The following is a 25,391-nucleotide window of genomic DNA, read 5'->3' as shown; positions in this document are numbered from 1 at the left end:
GATATTCAGTAATTGAACATTTCTGCCAAATGTTGAGAATAAGTTAAGAACACCACCTTGAAGTGCGCAGCACCAGAAGGCGTGGCTCCAGCAGAAGGCGTGGCTACGGAAGGCGTAGCTACAGCAGAAGGGGTGGAGGAAGGAGGGCAGAGAGAGAGGAGCGGGGTATGAGGAGGAGACGTGTGGTTGGTCCATGACATGAATGAACCATGTTCGGTAACGGAGGCTTCGCTCTCCCGGTGTGCTCTTTTCTCCTACTACACGTCCCGGTTCTCCCGCTGACGAACAACTGGCCCGTTAAGGTAAATATCTGTTCACGTCTCACACTGAATCCATTTGCAACACGGTTACAAAGTTCCGAGGGGAACTGGGAAGTTTGCGTTACTCCAGTGTGTCACTTTGACTCGGTCTTGGTTACCGTGTAGTTTTCACCGTAGTACTGGACCACTGGGTATCCGGCTGAGACAAGAACACAGCAGCGTGTCTGAGTGCAGTCCCGTCCCTGGGTTGTGGGCTTCTACTGACAGTGTGGCCGTGTATGTGAAGGGAGGCTGACTATGAACGAGCACCGGGATGTAGCGGATCCTTTCACGAGCCTCGCAGAAGAGTTGCTACTTTTCTTGCGTTCCAGCTGGTTTTGATGCGTGTTGCATGAAAGGAAGAACGGCCACGACTTGTTAAGAACTCGATCTGAGAGGTGTTTACATTACGACAGACCGAACAACAGCAGCCCCGTGCATTATACAAAGTGTCTGCCCTTTCTGCAGGTCTAATGTACACAAGCTGTTGTTGTATGTTGTACGTTAAGAAGTGTCTGCTCTCCTGTTGCTGTAGGCTGTGCAGCTAAACACAGCAGCTGGAACACTTCATCCATGGGATGTAATAGAAGCAGGCAGAGTGTTGCAAATGTAATTTAGGGTTCATTTAATATGTTGTGTGTTGACTTCTTACTCCTCATCATGTTCGCGTTGTGTTGTCTGCGAAGACTTGTCCAGAACTGATTGTCTGGGAGAGAAAACTAATTGTTTTGAGGCCCAATGGTAAACTGGACATTCAGGTAAAATTGTAATTAAGAAACAGCTTACATTAACTTACTAAGATAGTGCTTACTACAATGTGATGCTATGTATTACAATGTGATACTGCTTATTACAATGTGATACTGCTTATTACAATGTGATGCTGTGTATTACAATGTGATGCTGTGTATTACAATGTGATGCTGCGTATTACAATGTGATATTGTGTATTACAATGTGATGCAGAGTATTACAATGTAATGCTGTGTAGTCTAATTTGATGCTGTGTACTCCAATGTGATGCTGTGTATTACAATCTAATACTGCTTATTACAATGTACGTGGATAAAGAACATCCACAACAGAAAAAGAATGAGCTGTGTTGTTTTCAGCGATATTAGTTTTGGTTCACATAGTGTACATCACTGTTTTTCTTTTAAATTTATTCTAGTTTACCATATTGAAGAGAACATGTTCAATTGCAGTTATCTTTGTGGTATAAAATAATCGATTGGACTTTTTTCTTGTTGGCAAGTGTGAAGTGGAGACTGCAGGCAGACAACCCCTGTCCTTAGGGGCACATGACTGAATAGCATTTGGCCACTCTTCTCTGTGGGCTGAATGATCAGCAGGCTGACAGACCAACCAAAAGGCAAACACAGTCTGACTAAGTGTTCAACTAAAGAAGACAGCATGGTGACAGCCAGCCAGCCTGTCTGGGTGTCTCAGGGTCTCATGGTTGAAACTCTAAACAGATGCATTACCAAAGGCGGTGCAACAATTGTTTGCAGACTCTTTTCTGAGCAGCATTCACAGTTCTTCTTCTCAACCATAAACACTGCTTGGTTTCTCTGCACATGAATGGACTGGACAATAAAGCCCTAGAGATGAAATTACATCTTTTTCTGTTTAGCGCTATTTTTAAAAATCTTTAAATCCATTCATTCTTGCCAAGGAAAGAAAAAGCAACACCACATACTGTACAGTGAACAAGAGAGTGAGATTTTTGGAAGTGAAGCTGAGCCGTGGATGAAGTTTACTACACCTAAAATTGATGGCAACAGTAAAAAAAAAAAAAAAAAAAAGGACATAAAAAAGTGTTGTAATGCTCTCAACAACTGGCAGGACATCTAAAAACAAATGAAAGACATTGTCTCAACAGTTGTAAAGCAGTCTTTGTATATTATTACACTCACACATTATGTTTGAGTGTAATATTATGCAAAGTAACAATAGCACCAGTGAAGTAATGCTTTCTATTTGAAGGCTTGAGTTTTTCTGTGTTATCGTCTCTTAGTTTGAAATAATAGTTTAAGACGTGAGAGATGATTTGCCTAATTCAACTGCATGCACACTTTACCCATGTAAAGGTTGTGTGCCCTATGCATACGATATAACATTGAATGCTCATATTTAGATGGGTTAATATGGGGGAAAAATGTTTGTACATTGTTTTTATTTAAGTTGAATATGTGAGAGCCACTTTAACAAAGTAGCGCAATGCTTTTAGAATCGAAGAATATTGCTTAAATTGAATAGGCCTACATTGAGATGTATTCATGGCCATGTACATAAACTCTCAAAGTGGACTACTATTATTAATTAGAGGGGTGAAGGTGCTAAATTATAGTTATTTCAGTTACAGTGGACTCATGAACCTGAGCAGAAAATGAAGTAGATGTCCCTCTTCTTGTGTCCTAATCTGAGTCTCTGGGCTTTTAAAACCGGTCTGGCCACACATGCATGTGAGTGCATGTGAGTGTATGTTAGTGCATGTGAGTCTCTCTGTTGTGCTCCACTGGTTAGCTCCTATAGTGGTTACTGCTGATAACCAGCTTTAGCTTGTAGTCCTCAGCTCATGTTGAGAGCTGTTTGGAGGAAATACCTCAATCATAAATATGCTCAGAATAATATTATGACATCCATCCGTAAATTAGGAGCCACACTCCTCACCATAGCATCATATCACACTACATTATAAACCCTCCCACTTTTTAGCAGCCCAATAAAACACAAAATATTTGATTTAAAGCTCTCTTGTAACTGTACACCATTCACATATTCTGCTTCACTGTTGATTAGCTCACAGTACAGAAGCAAAAGTTGCTCTGCATTCCGTTTCACTGGGACTTGTTTATTACAGAATAATGACCAAGACATTTTACAGATGAAAATAAACAATGTTTCTAAATGACCATAAACAACAAAACAGTTAATATTTGCTGATAATATTGATCTGCAAGACTTTCAACTTGTTTAAAATGTTGTGATTGAGCTTTGCGGCATTATTGATAGTTAATTCATAAACAATGGATTAGTATATTTTTTTGTGTTGACCTGTACCAGTCTTGTGTTCCAATCCAACAACGAATTTGCACAGTTGATAACAATGCATCCTCCCACCAAGCATGCATGTCTTTTAACTTTAATAGCAAGCAATTATGTCTATTTTTTAGCCCTCCAATCATACAAATATCCCCCAAACACACACTACAGAAGTGTGTGTTTGTGTGTTGAATTAGCCAGAGGGTAATCTAACAGAGTAAGGAGCCTGTGTGGGCTTGTTTTGGACCCAGTTGAGTCAACACAGTAGTGGAACAGTGTGTGTGTGTGTGTGTGAGTGTGTGTGTGTGTGTGTGTGTGTGTGTGTGTGTGTGTGTGTGTGTGTGTGTGTGTGTGTGTGTAGGTGTAGGTGTAGGTGTAGGTGTAGGTGTGTGTGTGTGTGTGTGTGTGTGTGTGTGTGTGTGTGTGTGTGTGTGTGTGTGTGTGCGTGTGCGTGTGCGTGTGCGTGTGTGTGTGTGTTTTGTCGGGTTGAGGGATTCAAATATACCACCTTACAGAGACTTTAAGTAAATCACATAATTCTGATACATTGCAAACCAAGTCTCCTCATCAAGTTTGACATTGGGCAGATTTTCTTCGATTTTAGAATTTTGCGTTCAAATTTCTTTGATTTAAACCTGGATATACATTACCTCTTCTTCATCTTCTCCTTTGGCAAGAAACGGATGTTTAGCTGATGACACAATTAACACATGTTTAGCTATAAAGCATTCATACAAGTGGTTTTCAGGTAGCCATCATAACAAGTTAAATACTAATCAGTGCAAAACTAATTAATGAAGCATTGGATAATTTCCATAAGATAAACCGACGTAGAATATTTCATTTAATTTAATCTGTAAGCACTAACTTTATGTTTCACACGGGGCAGAACTACCGAGGTGAATGTCCTGTGTCTGTTTGCGGGGGTCCGCGTGGATAGCCCTTCTCACCCCTCTCTACATCCACTATAACTTGAACGGTATTTATGAAAGGCTGGGTCTAAAACAATTGCTTTATATATATTGTTTATATATGATATTATATATTGTTTTTATACATATTGTTTCCCATCCATCCATCCATTATCAGCCGCTTATCCGGGGTCGGGTCTTGGTGGTAGCAGACCCAGCAGACCAACCCAGATTTCCCTCTCACCCGCAACACTTTCCAGCTCATCCTGGGGGACCCCAAGGCATTCCCAGGCCAGCCGGGAGATATAATCCCTCCAGCGTGTCCTGGGTCTTCCCCGCGGATCAACTCCAAGCTCCAAGGAAACTCATCTCCTTACTCTATCTCTATGGCTGAGCCCTACACAGGAAACTCATCTCCTTATTCTATCTTTAAGGCTGAGCCCTACAGAGGAAACTTATCTCCTTACCCTATCTCTATGGCTGAGCCCTACAGAGGAAACTCATCTCCTTACTTTATCTCTAAGGCTGAGCCCTACAGAGGAAACATGTCTCCTTAACCTATCTCTGAGACTGAGCCCCACAGAGTAAACTCATCTAAGACTGAGCCCGACAGAGGAAACTCATCTCCTTACCCCTTGCACTAAGGCTGAGCCCGGCTGCCCTACGAAGGAAACAAATTTCGGCAATCACTCGAGACCCTGAGACACTTGAACTCCTTCGCTTGGGGTAGGCATTCTGTCCCCACCTGGAGAGAGCAATCCATTGGTTTCCGGCAGAGCAGCAAGCTCCTCTCCTGGGTCTGGCTCTGGGAGGGTGCCCCGGTTTCCAAGGTGCGAGGGAAACTTAGCTACACTCCGTGGGCCACTATTCACCAGTTTATATTTTTCACCGCTCTTATTTTGGGCTCTCCCCTGAGACATGTTTGCATGGGGATACCCTACCGGGGGCTGCCCCGGACAACAAAGCTCCCAGGATCACAGCCACTCAAACTCCTCCAACATGTTATGGTGAAGATTCACGGAGGAGAATATATTGTTTTCCTCGAAACATAATTGTTACTGCAGTTTTGTTGTATAGGTGCTGAGGCTGCAAATAGATAGACCTGTTTGTTTTAAGCCCCAAACACAGACTTTCACAGAGTAAAAATGATCCATTTTCATGTGTACGTGTGTGTGTCTGCCAGGACAGAAGTGAAGGGAGGTTGGAGCAGCGTACCATCCATCTACAATCACACAGCTTTGAAGGTCAGAATGTCAAACAGACAACCAACAAGGTACTGTAATCACACTTATACACACACTTTAATCTGTTTCTTTGACTCACTTTCGACATGTAATGTTACTGTTAATTGTATCTGACTGTAATATGAGACTCTTCATCTTTGCAGAGGAATTTTAACCTTGTGTCAAGCGACAGAATGACATGTCTCTGAAGAGTTTCCTGCCAAACTCTAGACCTCAATTTGTTATATCATACCTCTCCCTCGTGGAAATAACACGCCATATCAGGTTGCTTTTACTGACTGTTGTATATGTTCTCCCAGGAGGTGTTTCAGTGGTGGGGAGAGTGGTCCAGTTGGTCCTCTTGTTCCAGGAGTTGCGGAGGGGGAGTGAGAAGTCAGGAGAGACACTGTCTGATACAGAGGTATTGTGTTCAAAAACCTATATGGTTACATATATAGAGGAAGAATGATTTCTATGTTACTCTTTTCTCAGAATGTCTCGGTTTGTATAATGAGGGCCACATGGGGAACTGGGTGCAAGCTTAGGGAACGTAAATTTGGGGATACAAGTGCATGTGAATGTGACCAACAAATTTAAGCACCCGTGGCAGCTCAAACCAGGCCCATGTTGGAGGCATTATATGGGGGGGGCAACATTTTTCCTTTGTTACTATCTGCCTATGTCTTTTGTTATTTACGGAGGCTATTAAAAAGGGTATGTTCTGTATCCTTGTATGCGTTTGAACTCCCAAACATTTTGTCAGATGTAGAGTTTGGTCTTTTTGCTTTAAATAAAAAGGCCATCCTGAATCCATCACAGTTTGTTGGGACAGCTGCTGCTCTGCTGAAGCAATAAGCCACTTGAGGCTGTGATTTACTGTGATTTTACAGCTTAGGGGTGTTGTAAGGCACAATGTGGAGATAAACTCACTGTTGAAAAGTCATTGTAAATCACAGTCCCCAACTGCTTGTATTAAACAATTATTAAATATATCTGGCAAGGTTTTATATAAAATAGAAATTATATTTTTTTCACCAAACAATATCATTTTAATCATTTAATTTGTCTTCCATTGAGGCGAAAACTATTCGCGGGCTGAATTATACTTTGTCTCTGTTAAAATGTTAACATTATTGAAGGAAAGAAGAACTTTTGACTGGTCTATCTACTTCTAGAAACTGTTATGCTCACTTTCACCTAGCTGTAGCCATTTATTTCATTTTTGTAACAGTGTGGACCACTCTACACTTAAACATAAAGGATATTGCTAGAAATGAACAAGAGAAGGTCTGCCTCCATCTGTTTAGGGAAATTCCTGGAGAAGCATAGTTTGTAAGTTTAATTACAAAACTATTCATTTATACCAGGTTTTGATGATGGCTTTGTTTGGGAGTACTGGGGGGAAAAAGTGTCCCTGGAGTTACTGTCACAGACAGGAACCACTCAATACATGGCGCGTTCATATATGAACTGTATACAGTCCACCATGTTTGAACCTACTACGCAGCAGACACCCGACCCGCAGATCAGACCCGCGGAGCCGCTCCCCGCCGGGGACTCCCTCCCCCCGTATGGGTTTCGCGAAGGCCTTTTCATGTATTTTAACCAGACTAATCTTACATAGATAAAGAGAAGTGAAATGTGATTGGATAAAAAATGCTGTTAAACAGGTCCCAAGAAGCCTTACAAGAGGCCTGAAGGAGCAAAGAAACTGATGAAGGCAGCTGTGCAATGAGAGAGCAAGCTGATAGGGAAAAATAGTTATAATACATCTAGTGTATTTGTGAAAAACAATTACAACATAAATAGCTGTAACTTTAAAATTTTAAAAAATATATTATTTTTTTAAATTAAAAAATATAATATTATATATATATGCCGCTAACATGTATCTTTTTTTCACCACAGACTTTAATTTAAATAATAATTTGGCTCTTCATTTACATTATTTGTATGTTTCCATTCATTGTGCAACACTGAAAAACTATATTATTGACCCTGTCGCTAGGTAACCATGACAACATATTAGTCATTATATTTTATTTGACAACTGAGTACTGCAAGTGCAAAGGAATTAGCAAAATCATAGCAGTAGGATGTGGGAAGAATTTGATCATTATCAACTAGATTGATTTAAACTACCCATGTTATGATGCAAATGATTTCCCTGTTAAAGTTTGAATGTGTGTATATTTCTGGTCTGTAGAAAACACTTAACATCCATTTGTGTTGGTTCATGACCAGTGCTGTAACCATGTCAGGAGATGTAAATGATGAATGAAGTTACACTGCATGGCATCATTAATATTAAACATTGTTTAGCCAACTGGACCCAACACACATTAAATGGCATTATTTTGTGACTTTTCACACATCTCTGCCAACTTACAGCGAAGTTTGTTATCGGAGCCGGTCAAAATGGTTGGAAATGCGATCGCAAAATTGATGTGAAAATGAGCCCCAAAATAGCACAGTACTGTCTCTTCTCAAGAGTCCCCCCACCGCTCCACCGATGCAAGTGGGTTTGTTTGAAGCCAGGAAACGACCAAACACAAACCATGCACAAAGCCAACAAATAGCTTTATGCTGTCAGGAAAATAGAACCCAAAGTTTTAAGAATGAGATTTTAACAATTTCATGTTAAAAAGAATGACCGTCTTGGGTATTTGATGATTTATTTATGTCACTGTGTACGTAAAGACATAAATTAAACACATGTAACGTTATGCACACAGCAGCAACACATGGTGGAAGAATGATTAGAGTCAGGGCCATACACAAAGGGAATTGAGGAAGGAAACATTGATAGAATGTGTGTTTGTAGCCATCTCATCACCTTTGACCTCCCCCTGTCAGACTTGCGGAAATGTCTGTCAACCAAGATTAACGCCGCTCTGCCCTCACTGTTGGCCTTCTTCCCCCCTCCCCTTCTTTTCCTGTCTTTGTTATTCTCCTTTCCGTTTTCTCCTCTCATGTCTGCCCCTTTTACTACTCTTTCTATTTTTACCTTTTTCTCCCCTCTCCGCATATTTTTTGGCACATTTCTCTTCTTCTACTCCATTCACCAAATCTCCTTTTTCCTCTCCTCTTCCTCTCCTGCCCTACCCTCATCCCCTTATTCCAATTAGATGTGACACTCTCACATAGTGACCTCTCGCTCACCTCTTCCTGGAGTCTCCCCTACTTTACCGTCTTAACAATGTAGGAGGGTTGGTTGATGAAAGAGAGACATAGATAGATAGATAGATAGATAGATAGATAGATAGATAGATAGATAGATAGATAGATAGATAGATAGATGTGTGGGGTGCAGTTAACATGGTAATGAAAGACAGATGCATTGACACCTGTCGGTCCTTCTCCACAAACAAACATCCACACACACGCAAACAAAATAGGGACAATGTTAATCATAAACTACATCATTATTTGACAAGGTTGTCTTGGTGCAACTGTTGCAAACACATATTACTTGTTGCAACATGTCGTAAAGTTCTGAAGTTCTGAGACAGGCTTCATCAGTTGATTTGAAGTGAATTGAGAGGTCCTATCTATTTTATTGTAAAAAAGCATATTAAAGTTGTTATTGTTTCTCAGAGCCAGCTATTAGTGATCAAATGTCAACTCACTCAAGAGTGAATTATGTTAATTTATTTATAGCTGAAGTTTTTTCACTTACAATAAGTGCATTCAGCTTAAGAATCAATGCAAAATTGCATTTATTTGTTACACAGAGGGTTTTTTTATTTATTAAGATGTTTAATGTGTAGACAGTAGTACCGGTTATGCAGCCAACACAATATACATAACAAACAGTACCACCTTACATACATACATATATATATATTATCCCTGATACCCTAACTATAGCTACACACACAATTGTTCACCATAAGCCACCAGGGGGCAGCCATGAATAATGGGACACTTGAAGAAAATGCATCCACCCTCTCAGAGTCAGTCCATATGCTATCCAGTCTGATGATGCTGATGCTAATGCTGAGGCTGATGTGGATGCTGACCCGTCACTGCTAGGCACTATCAAAGTGGCGTCCCAGAGTTGACAAGCCTGTCAACTCAAGTATTTAAATCGGCTCAGGCAACGAAAGGAAGCACCGAAATCTGCGTTATGTTTCGGTCTGGTAGGTACCGGACGTCTTGGAACGGTTCTCGGTACCGTTCTCGGTACCTTAAATGGCACTTACTTATAGCACTTTGTAGTTTGACTTTCGTAAATAAATTGTACTTTCTTGATTCTTGTTCTGAGTTTGTACTTGTGGTTAAATGCACTTATTGTAAATCGCTTTGTATAAAAGCATCAGCAAAATGTAATGTAAAACTGTCTTGCTCCTTATGCTCCACGATGCCCCCATAACCGTTGGCATACATGTGCTCGGGGACGACCAACTATGCATACCTTTACTGCTCGGCCTGGACTTTAAGTGCGCCAGCCAAATTGTCTTGAAGCCACACTTGAGAAGATATTGCATGCCCAGGTTCCTACCAAAGACCCTTGGTGCACTAAAATGGGGTCAGGCAGAGCCTGCAGTCAACTTTTACATTGTGGTAAAGGAAGATGTTACTGTCAAACAGCCTTTCACTATGGGAGGCTCAACCATAGGTGGTCGGGTCGCTGTTGCAGAAGTGGTCTAAAGTGTGGATAGAATCCACTGGGACCACTGAAGTCACAAAACATAAGGTCTGGCCTGCAGATGAGCTACCAGTACGAAGGAGGGCCTACCCAGTGTCACCACAGAAGCAAGCAGTTATCGAGGAACAACTTTTTTTTTAAAAGCTAAGGAATCAAAGATTGGACACCCTATTTCTGTGTGGATTACAAGGAAGTTGACGCTAAAACCCACCTTGATGCCTACCCAGTGCCGCTAATGCATGATATTTTGGAGTCATTGCAGGGGGCCCAGTACTTAAGCTCCCTGGGTCTCCAGAGTATATATTGACTGGTGGCGAGTGTGGAGGTGTGAAAGCAAGCAGAAGACCACATGATCCCCCATCTCGGCCTTTTCCAATTTAATGTCATGCCATTAAGTTTGCGGAATGCGGGCACCACCTTCTAGAGGTCGTGGAAAGAGTCCTGGGGGAGTTGAAAGGCAAGATCTGCTTCATTTACATAGACAATTATAACGTCTAGAAATCCTGGGTATTTCTGTGTTCTCTGTCTGTTTCTGTTGTGTTGTCTGTCAATCATCTCGTTCCAGTCTCCTCTCTCCTTGGGTGCTGCCGTCCTGTTTGATTGCAAGGCCCGCCCTCATTGTTTCCATCTGGCTTGTTCCCCTGTGCATTTACTCTGTCACTTCCCTGTCCTGGGCCAGTTTGTCTTTGGATGTCCTCTTAATGTCTGTGAGTGTTTGTCACAGTAAACCTTGTTTTTTGAAACTACCTCGCCTTGCCTTAGGTCTGCTTGTGGGTCCTGCCCACCGTGGTCCTGTTCCCTGATCGTACAAACTGGCCAAAAACATGGACTAAGCAGACTCAGATCCTTGCTGCCAGGCTCTCTGCCTCTTACCACGACCAGCTTCTCAGGGACATGATTGAGTCCCCCCAAGTCCTTTCATCAGACAAGGTCCCAGCTCCCTGTGTCCTGTCGGCACCCAGCCGACCCCAGTTCCCTGTGTCCTGACACCAGTTTCCGCTGCCGTATCCGTGTCGTATCCGTGCCAATGCCAGTCCAGGTCTCGGCTGCCGCTTCCATGCTGATGCCAGCCCAGGGCCTCGCCGCCGACTGCATGACCTGGTGGGACGTCTGGCATCCGTCCCTTGATGGGAGGGGGGACTGTTACGCCCAGACCCCCTGGCTAGTTCTGTGTTCTGTCAGTTTCTGTGGTGTTGTCTGTCAATCACCTTGTCTCTCGTTCCAGACTCCTCCATCCTTGTGTGCCGCCATCCTGTTTGATTGCAAGCCTCGCCCTCATTGTTTCGACCTGTGTCTCGTTCCCCTGTGTATTTACTCTGTGTCAAGTCCCTGTCCTGGGCCAGTTTGTCTTTTGATGTCCCCTTGTTGTCCATTAGTGTTTGTTGCAGTAAACCTTGTTTTTTGAAACTGCCTTGCCTTGCTTGTTGTGGGTCCTGCTCACCGTGGTCCTGTTCCCTGATACAATGTTATTGACTTTTCTCAAACTGAAGAGCAACACTTGCAGGAGCTCGACACTCCACTAGGTCTACCTAACCCTCAATGTAAAGAAGTGCCATCTTCTCCAGACTCAACTCAACTTCCTTGGGCTTGTAGTCTCCGGTAAAGGAGTGGAACTCGACCCTGCAAAGTTTGATGCCATTACAGTCTCCAAATGTTCCTGGGTCTAGTGGGCTGGTACTACAAGTTCATACCTAGGTTGACTGATATTGTGGCCTCACTCAATAACCTCAAGAAAAAAGCAGTAGCGTAGGAGTGGACCACACATTGTCAGGCTGCCTTTAAACAGCTCAAGGATCGGTTGCAGTCATCACCGGTGATGGCTCAGACGAGGCCCCACCTTGCTTTTCAAGTTCACTGTGACTCTCGTGGTGTGGGTCTTGAAGCCGTTCTTATGTAGGCCATCGAGGGACACCAGGGCTGCAACTAACAATTATTATATTATTATTATTTTTTTGATGAATCGATTAATTGGATAAAAAAATGTTTTCTCAAAAAGCATTAATTTGAAACCTTGCAGTACAAAAACAGAACTGACAGTACAAATTCACACTGCAAACAATCTTACATTGAAGAATCTATAAAAAATGAAGAAATAAAAATGAAAAAACTTAAGAAGAACAGACACACACAATCACAGACGCAAACACACACACAATCATAGATACACCACTCACAGAGACACAAACTCTGTGCGTCTGTGAATGTGTGTGTAACACACATTCACAGACACACAGAACCTCCTGGACCTTCTGTCTGCTGCGCTCAACTGAACTTCTATAATCAAACATTTCCGCTACTTATTGAGTTGCAGAATAGTCGCGCAACACAACAAATCGATAATGAAATTCGTTGCCAACTTTTTTAATAATACATTTTTATCAATTTTATCGATTCGTTATTGCAGCCCTAAAAGACAAAAGAGTCATTGCCTTTGCATCAAGGGCTCTCCAGGGCGTGAAGTTGAGGTATTCCACATCAGAGCAGAATTGCCCGGCGGTGGAGAAGTGGCATCATTTCCTAGAAGGGGAAACGTTTAATGCATATACATATCACAGAGCTCTGGCCTGGGCATTCAACTGTCCCAAAGAATCGTCACGGCTCACCAGATGGACTCTGCGCCTGCAAGCATTCTCTTTCAGAGTTCATTATAAGAAGGGTTTCTGCAACGTCATTCTGGATGCGCTGTCCACCACCTCCACCACAAGGAAGTAGTGTGTGTGTGGCTGTCTCCAAATCTTGCTAGTCTGACCTACCCAGATCCCTACAGGACATTAAAGAGGTTCAGCAGACTGACTCTTTGTGCCAAGAGCTTGATCAAACTGTTTGCCAGCCTACACTCGGCTGCATTTACCATCGGGTAAACAAGGAGTGTTATACCGGGGTGTACCGTCAAAGTATGAAGGATTCAACTACCAGTAGTTTTTCTGGCTGTACTAGCCCCGGAGTTTCTGGCATACTTCCATGAGAGCCCCTGTAGAGGGCATTTAAGAAGGGTGAAGACACTGTGAAAGCTCCTAGAGGTTTGGGGCCTTGTCCGTGTCATACTTGTCAGCGATACACAGGCTCTAACAACAAGCCAGCTTGTCAGCTCCAGACGACTGAGGTCAAAGAATGAGTAAGATAATAGGTGGGGCCCTTTCCACTCAGCAAGGCCCGGAATTCAGTCCTGATGCTGGTGGTGGACTATTTCAGTAAATGGGTAGAGCTATTTGCTCTGAAGGATGCCAAGATGGTAAAGGTCTGTCAAATCCTAAAAAATTACATTTTTATCTGCTAGCATACCTGGTCTCGGATCGGGGACCCAAATTCACAAGCCAGCTAATGTATAGCATGTGTGAGACCTGGGGCAAAAGCTCACTCTGGCGTACCACCCCCAGACCAATCTGACGGCGAGGGTCAATAGGACGCTGAAGACCATGATTACATGATACCACTGCCATGACCCCTGCAGTTTAAGAGTTGCACCCTCATCCAGACGCCTGTAAACTACCATGCTTAATGGTTGACTGGTAAGATAAAGGTGGACAATGTAAATATGGTTGACATTAATTGAAATTTAAATGATTGATTGTATACCAGAGAAAATTGAGACGGTTAAACCGTGACGTGACACAAAATGTGATACAAAAAACGTGAAATAGTTTTTGTGATGGATTAATTTAAGCTTGAAAGCTTCCTGTTGACCTCACGTAACTTCACTCATCCGTCTTGTTAGCAAAGACACAACTGGAGAAATTTGATTCAGTTCTCAACCAGAAAGTAACACTTATGAAGTAGTATCTGACCATGTCATTGCCTACTCCTGCTAGACCATATTGAGGAGAGAAAAAATTACCTTCTCTCCTATGTGATACTGGAATGCTAGTGTGGATGTGAAGCTATAGGCAAGGCAATATACTGCATAATCATATTTATCTTGTGTTGTCCACAGTATATCAAACAAATTGTATTGTTCTGTATCCTCTCTCTGTTTCAGGCTGTCCACAACTCAGAACGTCAACAGTTCATATTGTGTTGGCTCTCCTAAACAGTATCAACTCTGTCCAAATCAGGTATGACACTACATTGATATTGATACAATAAAAATGCATACTTCATTGAGTCCTTAACCATAGAATACAGAGGTAAATGAAATAAGTTGATTTTTATGTATAACTGTCTAATAGGGACAACCATTTTGGAAACTTGTCCAGTATAGACCCGTCCAACAGAATTACTTTGCTAGCATGTTTACTTGTACATGTAATCATATACTGCAACAGGAAATAAACTGGGGCACATTTGGAATGTTGACGTTTGCAAATGTTAAATGGTCTGCGCTCGCTGTCATGCAAAACCGATAGGTTGGGTAAATCATTCATCCGCAGAGCCACACAACTGTTCAACATGTCAAAGTCTACTAAAGTCTTCTATATATTATGTTGTGTGATGTCTTGAGCTACTTGGACCCTGAATTTCCCTTCGGGAGTCAATAAAGTAACTATCTATCTATCTATCTATCTATCTATCTATCTATCTATCTATCTATCTATCTATCTATCTATCTATCTATTGAGCACGATTGCTGTAATTGGCAGCTGTGAAAGAAGCTATTTACGTTATATACAGATTTTTACGTCCACTAAAAGTGTTTGTTTTTGCAGATGACTCAGAATATTCTAATAAGTGCCTGACAAGGACCTTATAGAGAAATATAACCTTCACCTTTCGCTTGGTCCGTTAATTGTAAATTGTTGTGTCCTGTTCCAGGTGAAGGTTTGTCGTTAATCCTGAACATTGGACAGCAGCTGGTTCCCTTCCTCTGCCTGTTGCTTCTCTCTCTCTTCTCCTCTGCGGCATAAACTCTGGTCATACAAATACAGGTGGCCATTGAATTCATAGATCTTCGCCACCGTGTCATCTAAATATTTAGCCATGACATTAAAAATCTTTTAGACAACACTTAACTAAACTTCCTGTACTCTGACGCAACAAACTCATGTTTCCACTGTTTCTGTCCTCCAGCAAGCGTCATGCGAGATTTCAGAACAAGATGTCTCCTTAAGCAAGACTCTTGCCAAAACAATCTGAGCCTCTCAGTGATCCAAACACACACTTTTAGTAGAATTGAATGACTGTGCAAACTTGCCTCGATAGGATTACACTGTTTACAAGGCTATATCTCAGTACAGAACCATTTACAACACTTGTTGTCCCCATAAGTCAAAGACACATGGGAAAATAGGGTCCAGGTTGAAAAATAACAAAGTCACTTATTAAATTGCAGTAATCTTTTTCTGTATGTGTGTTTTGTTGTGTTTGTTAGTCCTGTCCCAGCCCCACAGTGAGCTTCAAACAGCACCAGTGTTCCCAATTCAATTCTAAAGCCTTTGGAAGGAGATACTACCAGTGGATACCTCTTTACCCTGGTATGATATCAACATCTCGTCTTAGTTTCCAAGTCCTTTTCTGTCTTTGATCCAGTCTGTCATTTATCAATCTTCAACACTTGTCATGTAAAACCCAATGCTTTGGTATAGCATCTCCTCATACTATTCTAGCTAAATATAATGGACATTAAGATTCACACAGTCTTGAATAAATTAAACTGTCAAAGCTAAACTTAAATATAAACTGTTGAAAAATGTAAAATCTTCTGATAATCGTTGAGTTTGACCACATACATGAAATATTTCAATCTTAATAAGTTCAGTGAATGTGACAGATTGAGTTGAACTGCTCTTCCACCTTCAATTAAGCTGCACAAGGCATCATTACATTTGACCAATCCCAAATGATAACGTGTAACTCAATTAGTTTTTAAGACTTCATTGCACAGAAATACTTCATTATGATGTCACTGAAGTAAATATCTTTTGAAATATTGAATTCCTTCTGTAGCCGATTACATCAGCATCTCCAGTAAGCCATGTGACCTGCAGTGCACAACCATCAGTGGTGAGAGACAGCTGCTAGTTCCTGCCCACGATGGTACGTTCTGCCACGATGCCAAATACCATGGAGTCTGCATAGAGGGAACATGTCAGGTAACCTAACAAGAACCTTTTTCTGTAAGAAATCATTCTTGATTTTTCTCTCATTCATAGCAAATGTTTCTTGTTGATGAGGAAAAACTGTCTGGAAGAGTGATCCTCTTAAGGACTAGTATTGTGTAATTCCTTGTCTCCTCCAGCCTGTAGGTTGTGATGGGGAGCTGTACGGCAGTAAGATAGTAGACAGATGTGGGCTATGTGGAGGCAACGGGACGTCTTGCCAGCGCATCTCTGGATCATACAGGAAGGCACTCACACAGTTAGGTAACACACACACAAGTCGACAGATGTGCATAGAAGTATTCCTTATGAAACATTATCAATAATGTCTGGTGTTGAATTTGGTTACATTGGCACAACACTAACTCAGCTGGATCCATGTTCTAATTTCTGTTTTTGTGAGAGTCAGCTGCTGTTTTAACTGGCAACCCTCTCATCAAACCTTTCTGTAATTCACAATTACAGAATATCTGGACATACCTTGACATATCTTGAAGGGATGACTGTTATTGCTTCTCACATAATTTAACTTGTATATACTGGTAACTGAGATTCTTAAAGCATCAGTTTGTTAAAATAGTATTCATTTTGTCATTGACTTTTAGATTTAGTATCAGTCTCTTGTGTTTATTTCCTTTAGTCCATTTCTAGTCTACTAAAACTTGTTAAACATTTAAGTATTGCCTTAATCAAAGAAAACCAGAACAATTCAATCTGGTTTTAGTCAATTATGCGACTGTTTGACAAAAAAAACGCTTTCCACAAAAATATAGAGATTTTATGAAGATTTTCACCTTTAAATTCCCTTCTCGTCCCTCTGTGCGTCAACATAATTCTTCGGACATTTAGTCACAGTTATTAGCTTTGTTTGGCCAAAGAGGTTATGTATTCTGTTTCTTTTCTTAGTTTGTTTGTCAGCAAGATTACGAAAAAATCTACTGGCAGGATTTCCATGAATCTTGGAGAAAGGGTGTAACATGAGTCGAGGACGAATCGTATTGGCTATTGACCCCAACTTGTACAACACACTTCATTCAAAATAGACACAAACAAAATGGATCTCATCGAAACCATTCATCTGTTCACTATTCCAACAATGAGTAACTTTTGGTTTGATTGATTGAGTAGATGTATAATTCACAGACTAATGTTGTTTCCTGGCTGTGTCTCTGGGCTCTTGGATAATGTATTCACCTTTCTATTCAATTATAATTATTATATTGTAACATAATAATAAAATGGTCACAATTCTTATTAAAGAAATTACAATAACTCACTCCACTAGTCTGTAGCCATGCAGATCCTTTTGGTTTCTTCTGTCTAGTTTTTGCAACGAATGCAACCAAGTATAGCATGAATCAAAGCATTTCAAAAAGAAAATTGATATCTTGTTTTAGGAAACACTTTCAATTAAACTGCAAAATCGGACACGTGTTTGAGACGTTTAGGCTATGCTGGGTTCTTTTGTTTCCTTCAGTACACACATGTATTATAGCTGTCAATGCCTGTGCCTGTGTGTAAAGTAGGTGCTCTTGTCATCAGGCTATGTCTTCATCACCAACATCCCAGCTGGAGCTTCAGACATTCAGATCATAGAAAGACATAAGACTGAAAACATCTTGGGTGAGAACCTACTTCTTCTCGTAGCTCATTAAACTGACTGTAAAATCAACACATGTAAAGCAAACAAGTGCCATTATGATAGTGGTTCTGAAATGTTTTTATTACATATATATATATATATATATATATATATATATATATATATATATATATATATATATATATATATATATATCCTTCCAAAACAACAGCCAGTAGCCATATTCTTATTGTCAGTACCACTAGCTAGACAATGACCAATCTCCTCAAGTTTTTTGGTGGGTTTTGACTCAGTTTTGAATATTGTGAGTCTATGTTTTCTCTCCTATCTAGCCCTCTCAGATGAAGCTGGTCATTTCTTCTTCAACGGAAACACTGTGTTTGACAATCCTCAAAACTTCCATGTGGCAGGAACAGTGATTAAATACCGACGTCCAAGCAATGCCTTCTCTGATGGGCTGGAGTATATCATTGCCTTAGGACCAACCCTTCAGGGCCTAAATGCTATGGTAGTAAACACACACGGGACAAGTCTATGTGTGTCTCATTTTACTACAGTTAAAACATGTGTTCAATTCCAGTATGAAGTAGATAACCTGTGATTTTCTGTTTGGACCTGAAGTACTACAACCTGAATGGAAAGCTCCCCCACATCACCTACGAGTACACCATCCCCCGTACACCTCATGACCTCCCTGCTGCTGCAGACATCACAGCAGGCCCCTCCCATGCACAGATTAACCTCACCTATAACAAGGTAAATGAGGATCAACTTAGAGCGACCAATGGGGGTGTCCGTCACTACAACCAATCGCATGTCCAGCTGCAGGAAGAAGAGGAGGAGGAAGTACTTTGGGCGATCAGGACACCCAGCCCCCCGCCGCCGGCTGCCATGTTGGTCTACAGGCCGGCGGGTGTTACTGGTCATGTGTTCAGCCATAATGATGTTGAGCGAGGACCTCCAGTACCGGCAGGCTACCGTGAGTCACAGATGGATCTGTCTTCGAGTAATTGAGCTTTAAACTCTTTTAAAAATCATAACATATTTGTACAGAGAAGATGCCACTGTTGAAATGATGCTTATTCTCTTCAACAGAAAGCTATGAGCATTTTGACAGATAATCAATCAATGGAGATGAAATGGGCAGCTCGCAGTGCTAAAAGTAGAAACTGTGCAAACGATGGCAATAGTGCTGACAGAGCAAAGGTGGTGGAGGACTGGAGGCTCAACGCCACGCCGTGCTGTCGGGCAGGACGCTGTTCTCAGCTCAATAGAGAGCGGCCAGTCCTGCTGTGTACTGTGCTTTCAGAGAGAAATCTCTTTTAGTCTGTCTGTCCGTCATGAATGTTCTCTATTTAGCTATTTGCCTAATGAGTTTTTCTGTTCATTAAGGAAGTTCCTCCAACTCAATTGACGAGCCACCCACTGCTGATGACATCACTCTAGTGCACCCTCTTCTTGGTAGGAAGGACACATGAAGCCTCACACCTCTTTAAGAAAATAAAACATCAAAACATTAATTTTTTTACACTCAAAATATTCTGTACAGGAAATGTCATGACAATGGATATGATATGTTTTCCTAATAATAATATTTGCACGGTGGTGTAGTACTGCCACCTCACAGCAGGAGGGGTTAGGTATCTGGTTTGGGTGCATGTTCTCCCCATGGCAGTGTGGGTTCACTCTGAGTTCTCCGGCTTCCTCCCACAGTTTGAGACTGTGACTCTGAATTGCCAGTAGAATGTGAGCATGAATGGCTGTCAGTGTGATAACATCCCCTGTACATATTTGTTAATGTCATTTCATTTGTTTTTATCCATTACAGGTAGTCAGAGTGTTCTCTCTGCAGCCCTGCCAGAAGACGCCCCCTATCTGCTGCTGGAGGACTTGCACTACAACCAAACACACTCAAACACACACTCTGTGGAGAGCACACACACTGATCCACATTTACCAGCAGAAACACACGTGCAAACGATGTCTGACATAGAGACGCAGACAGACCCACAGATGGAAATGCTAACTATTACTGACACACACTCTGTTAGACAAACAGAAACAGAAAGTGGCCCCCACTCAGACACACACACTGCCATCTTGGTACAGCTGCAACAGGTTCCTGCAGTCCATGCAGCCAACACAGAGAGGTATGTTATGCTGTAAGACGTCTCACTTGTAGCACCTGAAGTCCTACAGCTTGTTGTTTTACACTTTCATAGTCATGGCCGTCATTTGTTCTCTCTCTGCTAAAAGCTCATACATAGCAAAACTTCATATGAATTTAAGGACATTGACTTGTATAAATCTTTCTGCAGGACGTGTTGTTTCATCTTTAACGTTACTGTATTAACTTTCCTCCTGACAGCATCATAACGATTACCTTTCAAAACAATCAGGATTTAAACAATGTGCCCGCCTGTATCTGTTTCTGTCTCTAGTAATGACTTTGACGTGGGTCTGGAGCCAGATATTAGTCTGGCCGACATGTATCGCTGGAAGGTTTCTGCTTATGCTCCCTGCAGCTCGACCTGTACAACAGGTAAACACATGCACAGCATGCTCACAGCTAACACCAACATGAGAACATCATTAGTTTGATGTTTTCTGTCTTCTGATAACACAGCTTTTGAAAGTTGTAGGCTATAGAAAATATAAGTGTGGCTGGAACTGTGATATTGATATCAGGACATCTCAGACAGAGTAGCAGACAAGTGTCAACACTTCACATTGCATCATCTAACGTCGGTGAAAGTGATTATTATTTACTTGTTTACTCAGATAGAATAGTTTTGTTTGCTCCTATGTTCCTGTTCAGAGTGGCTCTGCTGTTACATTTAGAGAACACAGTGAAATAATATCTCATGATTTAATGTTAAGGATCTGAATGATCAGGAAAATACAATGCATTATTACTAATTGAACAATCCAGCATTATATGAGAATCGAAAACTCAGTTGCAGATTTTATTCATAAATATAACAAATAAAATATGACACATTATTGTTCATCCACTTGTTATAGCATCATATTATGTAGTTAAAGTTTGATTATAGGTTATTGGAATGTCGGGCTGAAACTTTACGACTTCACGTCAAATTTCCAGTGAAGGGAAGGAATTGACCTTCAGGATTAAATCTGTGTAGCACGACAGACATCCCACAGATTAGTTTCTTTATTAAAAATCTAAAAATTTAGACAAAAAGCATGCTAGAGGCAATGTGACTGTACAAATAACGATCATGGATTCTGGGATTGCCCCAAAATAGAACTATATTTGGAGAGAGTGAATAGAGTATTGAACAAGCATGAGGACGTAAGATCCCAACAGGTTGTGTAGCTAGAGCACTGCTGAAGAAAAATAATGACTTGGTCAAAGGAAGGCGGCTAAAAGAAATTCATAATGGACCCGTCCAGTGGTTAGATATAAGACAGAAAATATATGTTATGGAAAAAAATGTATGCACTGTCTAATTCATATGTAAACAAACAAAACAGACAATTTGAGGGCAGCAGACATGTTTGGGGTGAATATAAGAATGATTGTGACATCACTACTGCTCTATAGTACTGTAACATATGTCAGCTGTAACATACATGCACTATACGTTGTTGCTCTATCTCTGGTAACACTGTGTGTTGATGTGCAATGCCAGGTATCACCACGAGCTACGCCATTTGTGTCCGATATGATGGTACTGAGGTGGATGACAGTTACTGTGACTCTCTGACCAGACCTGAGCCCACACATGAGTTCTGCACTGGGAAGGAATGTCCTCCAAGGTATACCCTTACTCACTGAGATACAACTCTGGAATAGAATTCTTTGGACTTTGCAAATGGCAAAGAAGGAGGAAAGAAACAGAAATTCCATACTTTGCAGAAAAAGAGAAAGAAAAACCTTAACAGAAGTAGGAATTATATCTTTAGATGTGACTGAAAGGGTTTAATACAACAGCTGTATCTGAAATAGTATGAAATGTCTGACCATGTTCACCCCCCAGATGGGAGACCAGTGGCTGGAGTGAGTGCTCTCGAACCTGTGCTGAGGGCGTTCAGTACCGCACTGTGCGTTGCTGGAAGATGCTGTCGCCCGGTCTCGATTCATCTGTCTACGATTCACTTTGTCTGTCACATGATCTTCACAAACCAGCCAATAGAAAGGTCTGCCTCGGCCAGAGCTGCGGACCCCAGTGGGAGGTGTCTGAGTGGTCCGAGGTAATCCACCAGGTGTAGTGGTGTGCAATGCTGCTGTCAATATTGATAGCTAGTGTGCTACCAAAATTCTGATTTTTATGTTTTAAAGTCTGATATTGTCGGCTTAGAAAGCAAGTCAATCCCCAAAGACCTCCATTTTGAAATGGCTCCACTGACAGTGTTATCTACTGTTTGAATCAATCCTGAACCTTGATGGGCCAATGCTGACATAAAAAGGACCGATTGAGACGTATCTACATCAATATCTATCTGTACATAATGTGTTTGTGTGTGTGTGTGTGTGTGTGTGTGTGTGTGTGTGTGTGTGTGTGTTAGTGCTCGGCCCGGTGTGGCTCTCGGGGTGTCCGCACTCGGGAGGTCCGTTGTTCCATGGAAATGAGACTCTGTAACAAGTCTTCTGAGCCAATAGAAAGTCAGGAATGTGAAGGCCCGCCCTGTGACAGAAGATGGACAGTTTCTGACTGGGGACCCGTGAGTTAACGACACTCACTCAGCTTCAGAATGCTGGACATACATCATACATGAATGCACATGTCCAATGAAACGTGTGTGTGTGTGTGTGTGTGTGTGTGTGTGTGTGTGTGTGTGTGTGTGTGTGTGTGTGTGTGTGTGTGTGTGTGTGTGTGTGTGTGTGTGTGTGTGTGTGTGTGTGTGTGTGTGCGTGCGTGTGTGTGTGTGCGTGTGTGTGTGCGCCAGTGCTCCGGTGTGTGTGGAGAGGGAAGGATGGTCCGCGCAGTGACGTGTCGATCATCAGGTGGAGTAGTGATGTCAGAGGATCAATGTGACCAGTCGCTGCGCCCCCTGGCCATCTATCCCTGTGGGGACAGAGATTGCGCCCCCCACTGGGTCCAACAGGAATGGCAGCAGGTAAACCTTTAAAGAAGTCTTTGGGATTCTTTGCTCTGGCATAATTTGGCTGGGGGAGGAATTTGTACTTCTATGAGACCAGAAGTCAAGTTGTCTTCTTTGTTTGTGTGTTCCAGTGTAATGCTACATGCGGGCGAGGCGTGCGTCACCGCAAGGTGGTGTGTGTTGGACTGGAAGGAGGTGTGTTTAAAGAGTTTCCAGACAGTAGTTGTGACCACACCAACCAACCAGAGACCAGCTCTTCTTGCTTCCAAAGACCCTGCTCCAAATGGTTCACCACATCCTGGTCTAAGGTAGCTGTCTGTCTGTCTGTCTGTCTGTCTACATACTTAGTATGTAAAGTATATAACCACAACGATCTGAAATCATGCAGCTGTATTTGGACAGGTTGTGTGTTGGTCTGATCATCATTAACATGTAGAGCCCCTCATGCCCCCTTAGTGCAGTAAGACCTGTGGCAGTGGCGTCCAGGTTCGGGAGGTGAAGTGTTACCAGGGGGAGGAGTTGGTTACCAGGGGCCACAGCTGCAACTCTGCCCTCAGGCCTGAAGCCAGACAGAGCTGTGAAGTCCAGAGCTGTCCGACGGAAGCACCAGGTACAAAAACATTTACTAAAGGTGATGCAACAGTTGAGCAAGCTTTCTTCTCCATCAGCGGATACATAAAATCCAGATGCATCAACGAGAGGAAGGGCTTTCTGTTGTTTCTTATCTAGAGCATTTTAAGTTATTTTTTATATTCTCACCACATATCATACTTTGTGTATGTTTATTCAGCAGCGGCAGTAGCAGTAGAAGACTCTTGCCAAGACAAACCAACAGCCAACTGTGCCCTGGTCCTAAAGGTGAAACTGTGTTCCCACTGGTACTACAGAAAGGCCTGCTGCCAGTCCTGTAGGGCCCCAAGACCCTGAAGTCATTACTGTAACCTCTCACCTCAAGCCCTGGTACCAAAGGTCACATTACATTTGTATTGGTGCTACACAAAAGCCTGCTGCTAGCAATGTAAGGCCTTACTACATTCATTTTAACCTTGTAACTCTTCTTCCTATCTCTGATGTCAAAGGTCAACCTGAGGTCACTGGCTTTACCTTCTACCTGTCACTGTTATACCTATACCTTATCACTAGTAAAGATAACAAACAATTCCTAGGTAAAACCATTTGTGACTCCAATTCTATTTTCAAAGTGATGCCACCTATAGTAACTGTCTGTAATGTATCTATTCCCTCACTTCTTAAAGGGACAGTACGGATATTTTAAAGTGGGCTTGTATGAGGTACTCTTCCATAGTCAGCGTATTACCTATAGTAGATGGTAGTCAGCACACTCCCAGTTTGTAGAAACAGACAGGAGTACCTGTACTTCTGTGGACATATTTTAGCCACTTAGCCATGAGACCGCTAAACAATACATTGTGGAACTAAAGCAGTTAACTTTGCTCTCGCCAAAGCCACCAGATTCCTCCATTGTAGGCTTTACCAACCAGTTACATCCATGTCTATCATGTCAAAATGTCTTCATATTAACCTATTATCATCCCAGGTTTGTGTGAAATTGTCATAATTAGAATATGAAGTTTTGAGTTATGGCCATCAATGTGTTTTATGAGTTCACAGTGACCTTCTAGCATATTATTTTGATCAGTTTATCCAGGTGGGCAGTTGTTTTGAGATAACTTCACTGTTGCTTTAGTGCTCCTTTTTTTTTAAACACAGTTCCAAAAAAGCTCACTGCTTCTTTATTTTGACCACCTGGTCCATGTTATGTCTTCATTTTGCCTCCACACAAATCCTTTTACAAGTTATCACATATGCATTTGTACTACCCAACACCTGAAAACACTTCAATGTGGAAACATGTTGATGCAAAAAAGAGGTCAATGCAAGTGCTGTGAAAAGTATCATCTGCAGGTACAGTAACGCTGAGCAGCTGGTTCTACTGCCGTAGACTTCTCAGATGTGACAGTTCAACAAGGGAACAATGAAAGTTCATCACTGGAGATGCTGTCCTGACAATAGAAGAAACAAACATGGCACACTGTTGAGGCCACTCTCCTCTATCAGATACAATGCATTCAATGAACTGTTTTAGTGTTGTTTACCTGTTCTTACTGTTTTTGTTGTTGTTGTTGTCCTTGCTTACTGTATCTCACATAAAGAATAAAAGGTCCACTGTTTTTGAAAAGCATCTGTGTCTGACTTGTAAATTGCTGCTCTCCTGGTGACAAACAACCTGCCGAGGAAGCTTCAGCTAATTATTTAAAGGCTTTTGAATGACAAAGCAAAGACCTGAAAAACCAGAAACTCACTGTTAGGGAAATGCTTACATTTCAATGGTTTTCAGCTTAACCCTGGTAATTCAAGCTGGGGAACCGACGAGAGGAGCTATAAGGTTCTATACGCTCAATGAAGGAGCAATAACAATGAACCTTTGGGTACTAATTAAGCTATGCTCTGAAACATGACCTGCTACGTGAATGTCATAATTGACCGCTGAGATGCTTAGAATACTAAACAATACATGTATCGTCATGGTAACAAA

The 25,391-nt window shown here is 41.8% G+C and overlaps 1 protein-coding gene across 3 annotated transcripts; it reads left to right on the top strand.

The window, feature by feature from the left end:
- The first annotated feature begins 143 nt into the window (after positions 1-143).
- Positions 144-25,003, top strand: si:ch211-267e7.3 (ADAMTS-like protein 2). 3 transcript variants are annotated; one of them, XM_068570550.1, is made up of 21 exons: positions 144-302; positions 5,439-5,528; positions 5,799-5,899; positions 14,106-14,181; positions 15,435-15,537; positions 16,010-16,155; positions 16,302-16,425; positions 17,704-17,784; positions 18,097-18,272; positions 18,386-18,520; positions 18,587-18,770; positions 19,157-19,225; positions 19,593-19,914; positions 20,206-20,306; positions 21,421-21,547; positions 21,769-21,982; positions 22,298-22,453; positions 22,679-22,849; positions 22,966-23,142; positions 23,291-23,444; positions 23,625-25,003. In XM_068570550.1, exons 1-21 carry the CDS (start codon positions 210-212, stop codon positions 23,759-23,761), a joined length of 2,937 nt encoding a protein of 978 aa, XP_068426651.1. In that variant the 5' UTR covers positions 144-209; the 3' UTR covers positions 23,762-25,003. The 3 variants fall into 3 exon arrangements, with proteins under 3 accessions (XP_068426651.1, XP_068426641.1, XP_068426634.1); XM_068570540.1 differs by having other exon boundaries at positions 18,386-18,743; positions 23,628-25,003; XM_068570533.1 differs by having other exon boundaries at positions 18,386-18,743.
- The last annotated feature ends 388 nt before the right edge of the window (positions 25,004-25,391 follow it).

This window comes from Clinocottus analis, unplaced genomic scaffold (assembly GCF_023055335.1).
Source record: "Clinocottus analis isolate CAN_PGR_092001 unplaced genomic scaffold, fCliAna1.0.p SCAF_11, whole genome shotgun sequence".
In the NCBI taxonomy this organism is placed as follows: Eukaryota; Metazoa; Chordata; class Actinopteri; order Perciformes; family Cottidae; genus Clinocottus; species Clinocottus analis.
Note: the sequence above shows the minus strand (reverse complement) of the source record. Positions and strands in the feature narration are given on the sequence as shown.

What these genes read in the sequence shown, in the direction of transcription:
- si:ch211-267e7.3 (XM_068570533.1), top strand. Translation starts at nt 210, where the DNA reads ATGTTCGGTAACGGAGGCTTCGCTCTCCCGGTGTGCTCTTTTCTCCTA. An exon ending in TAAGACTGAAAACATCTTGG is followed by an intron (nt 17,785 to 18,096) that starts GTGAGAACCTAC and finishes TCTCCTATCTAG; the next exon opens with CCCTCTCAGATGAAGCTGGT. An exon ending in TCTAGTGCACCCTCTTCTTG is followed by an intron (nt 19,226 to 19,592) that starts GTAGGAAGGACA and finishes TATCCATTACAG; the next exon opens with GTAGTCAGAGTGTTCTCTCT.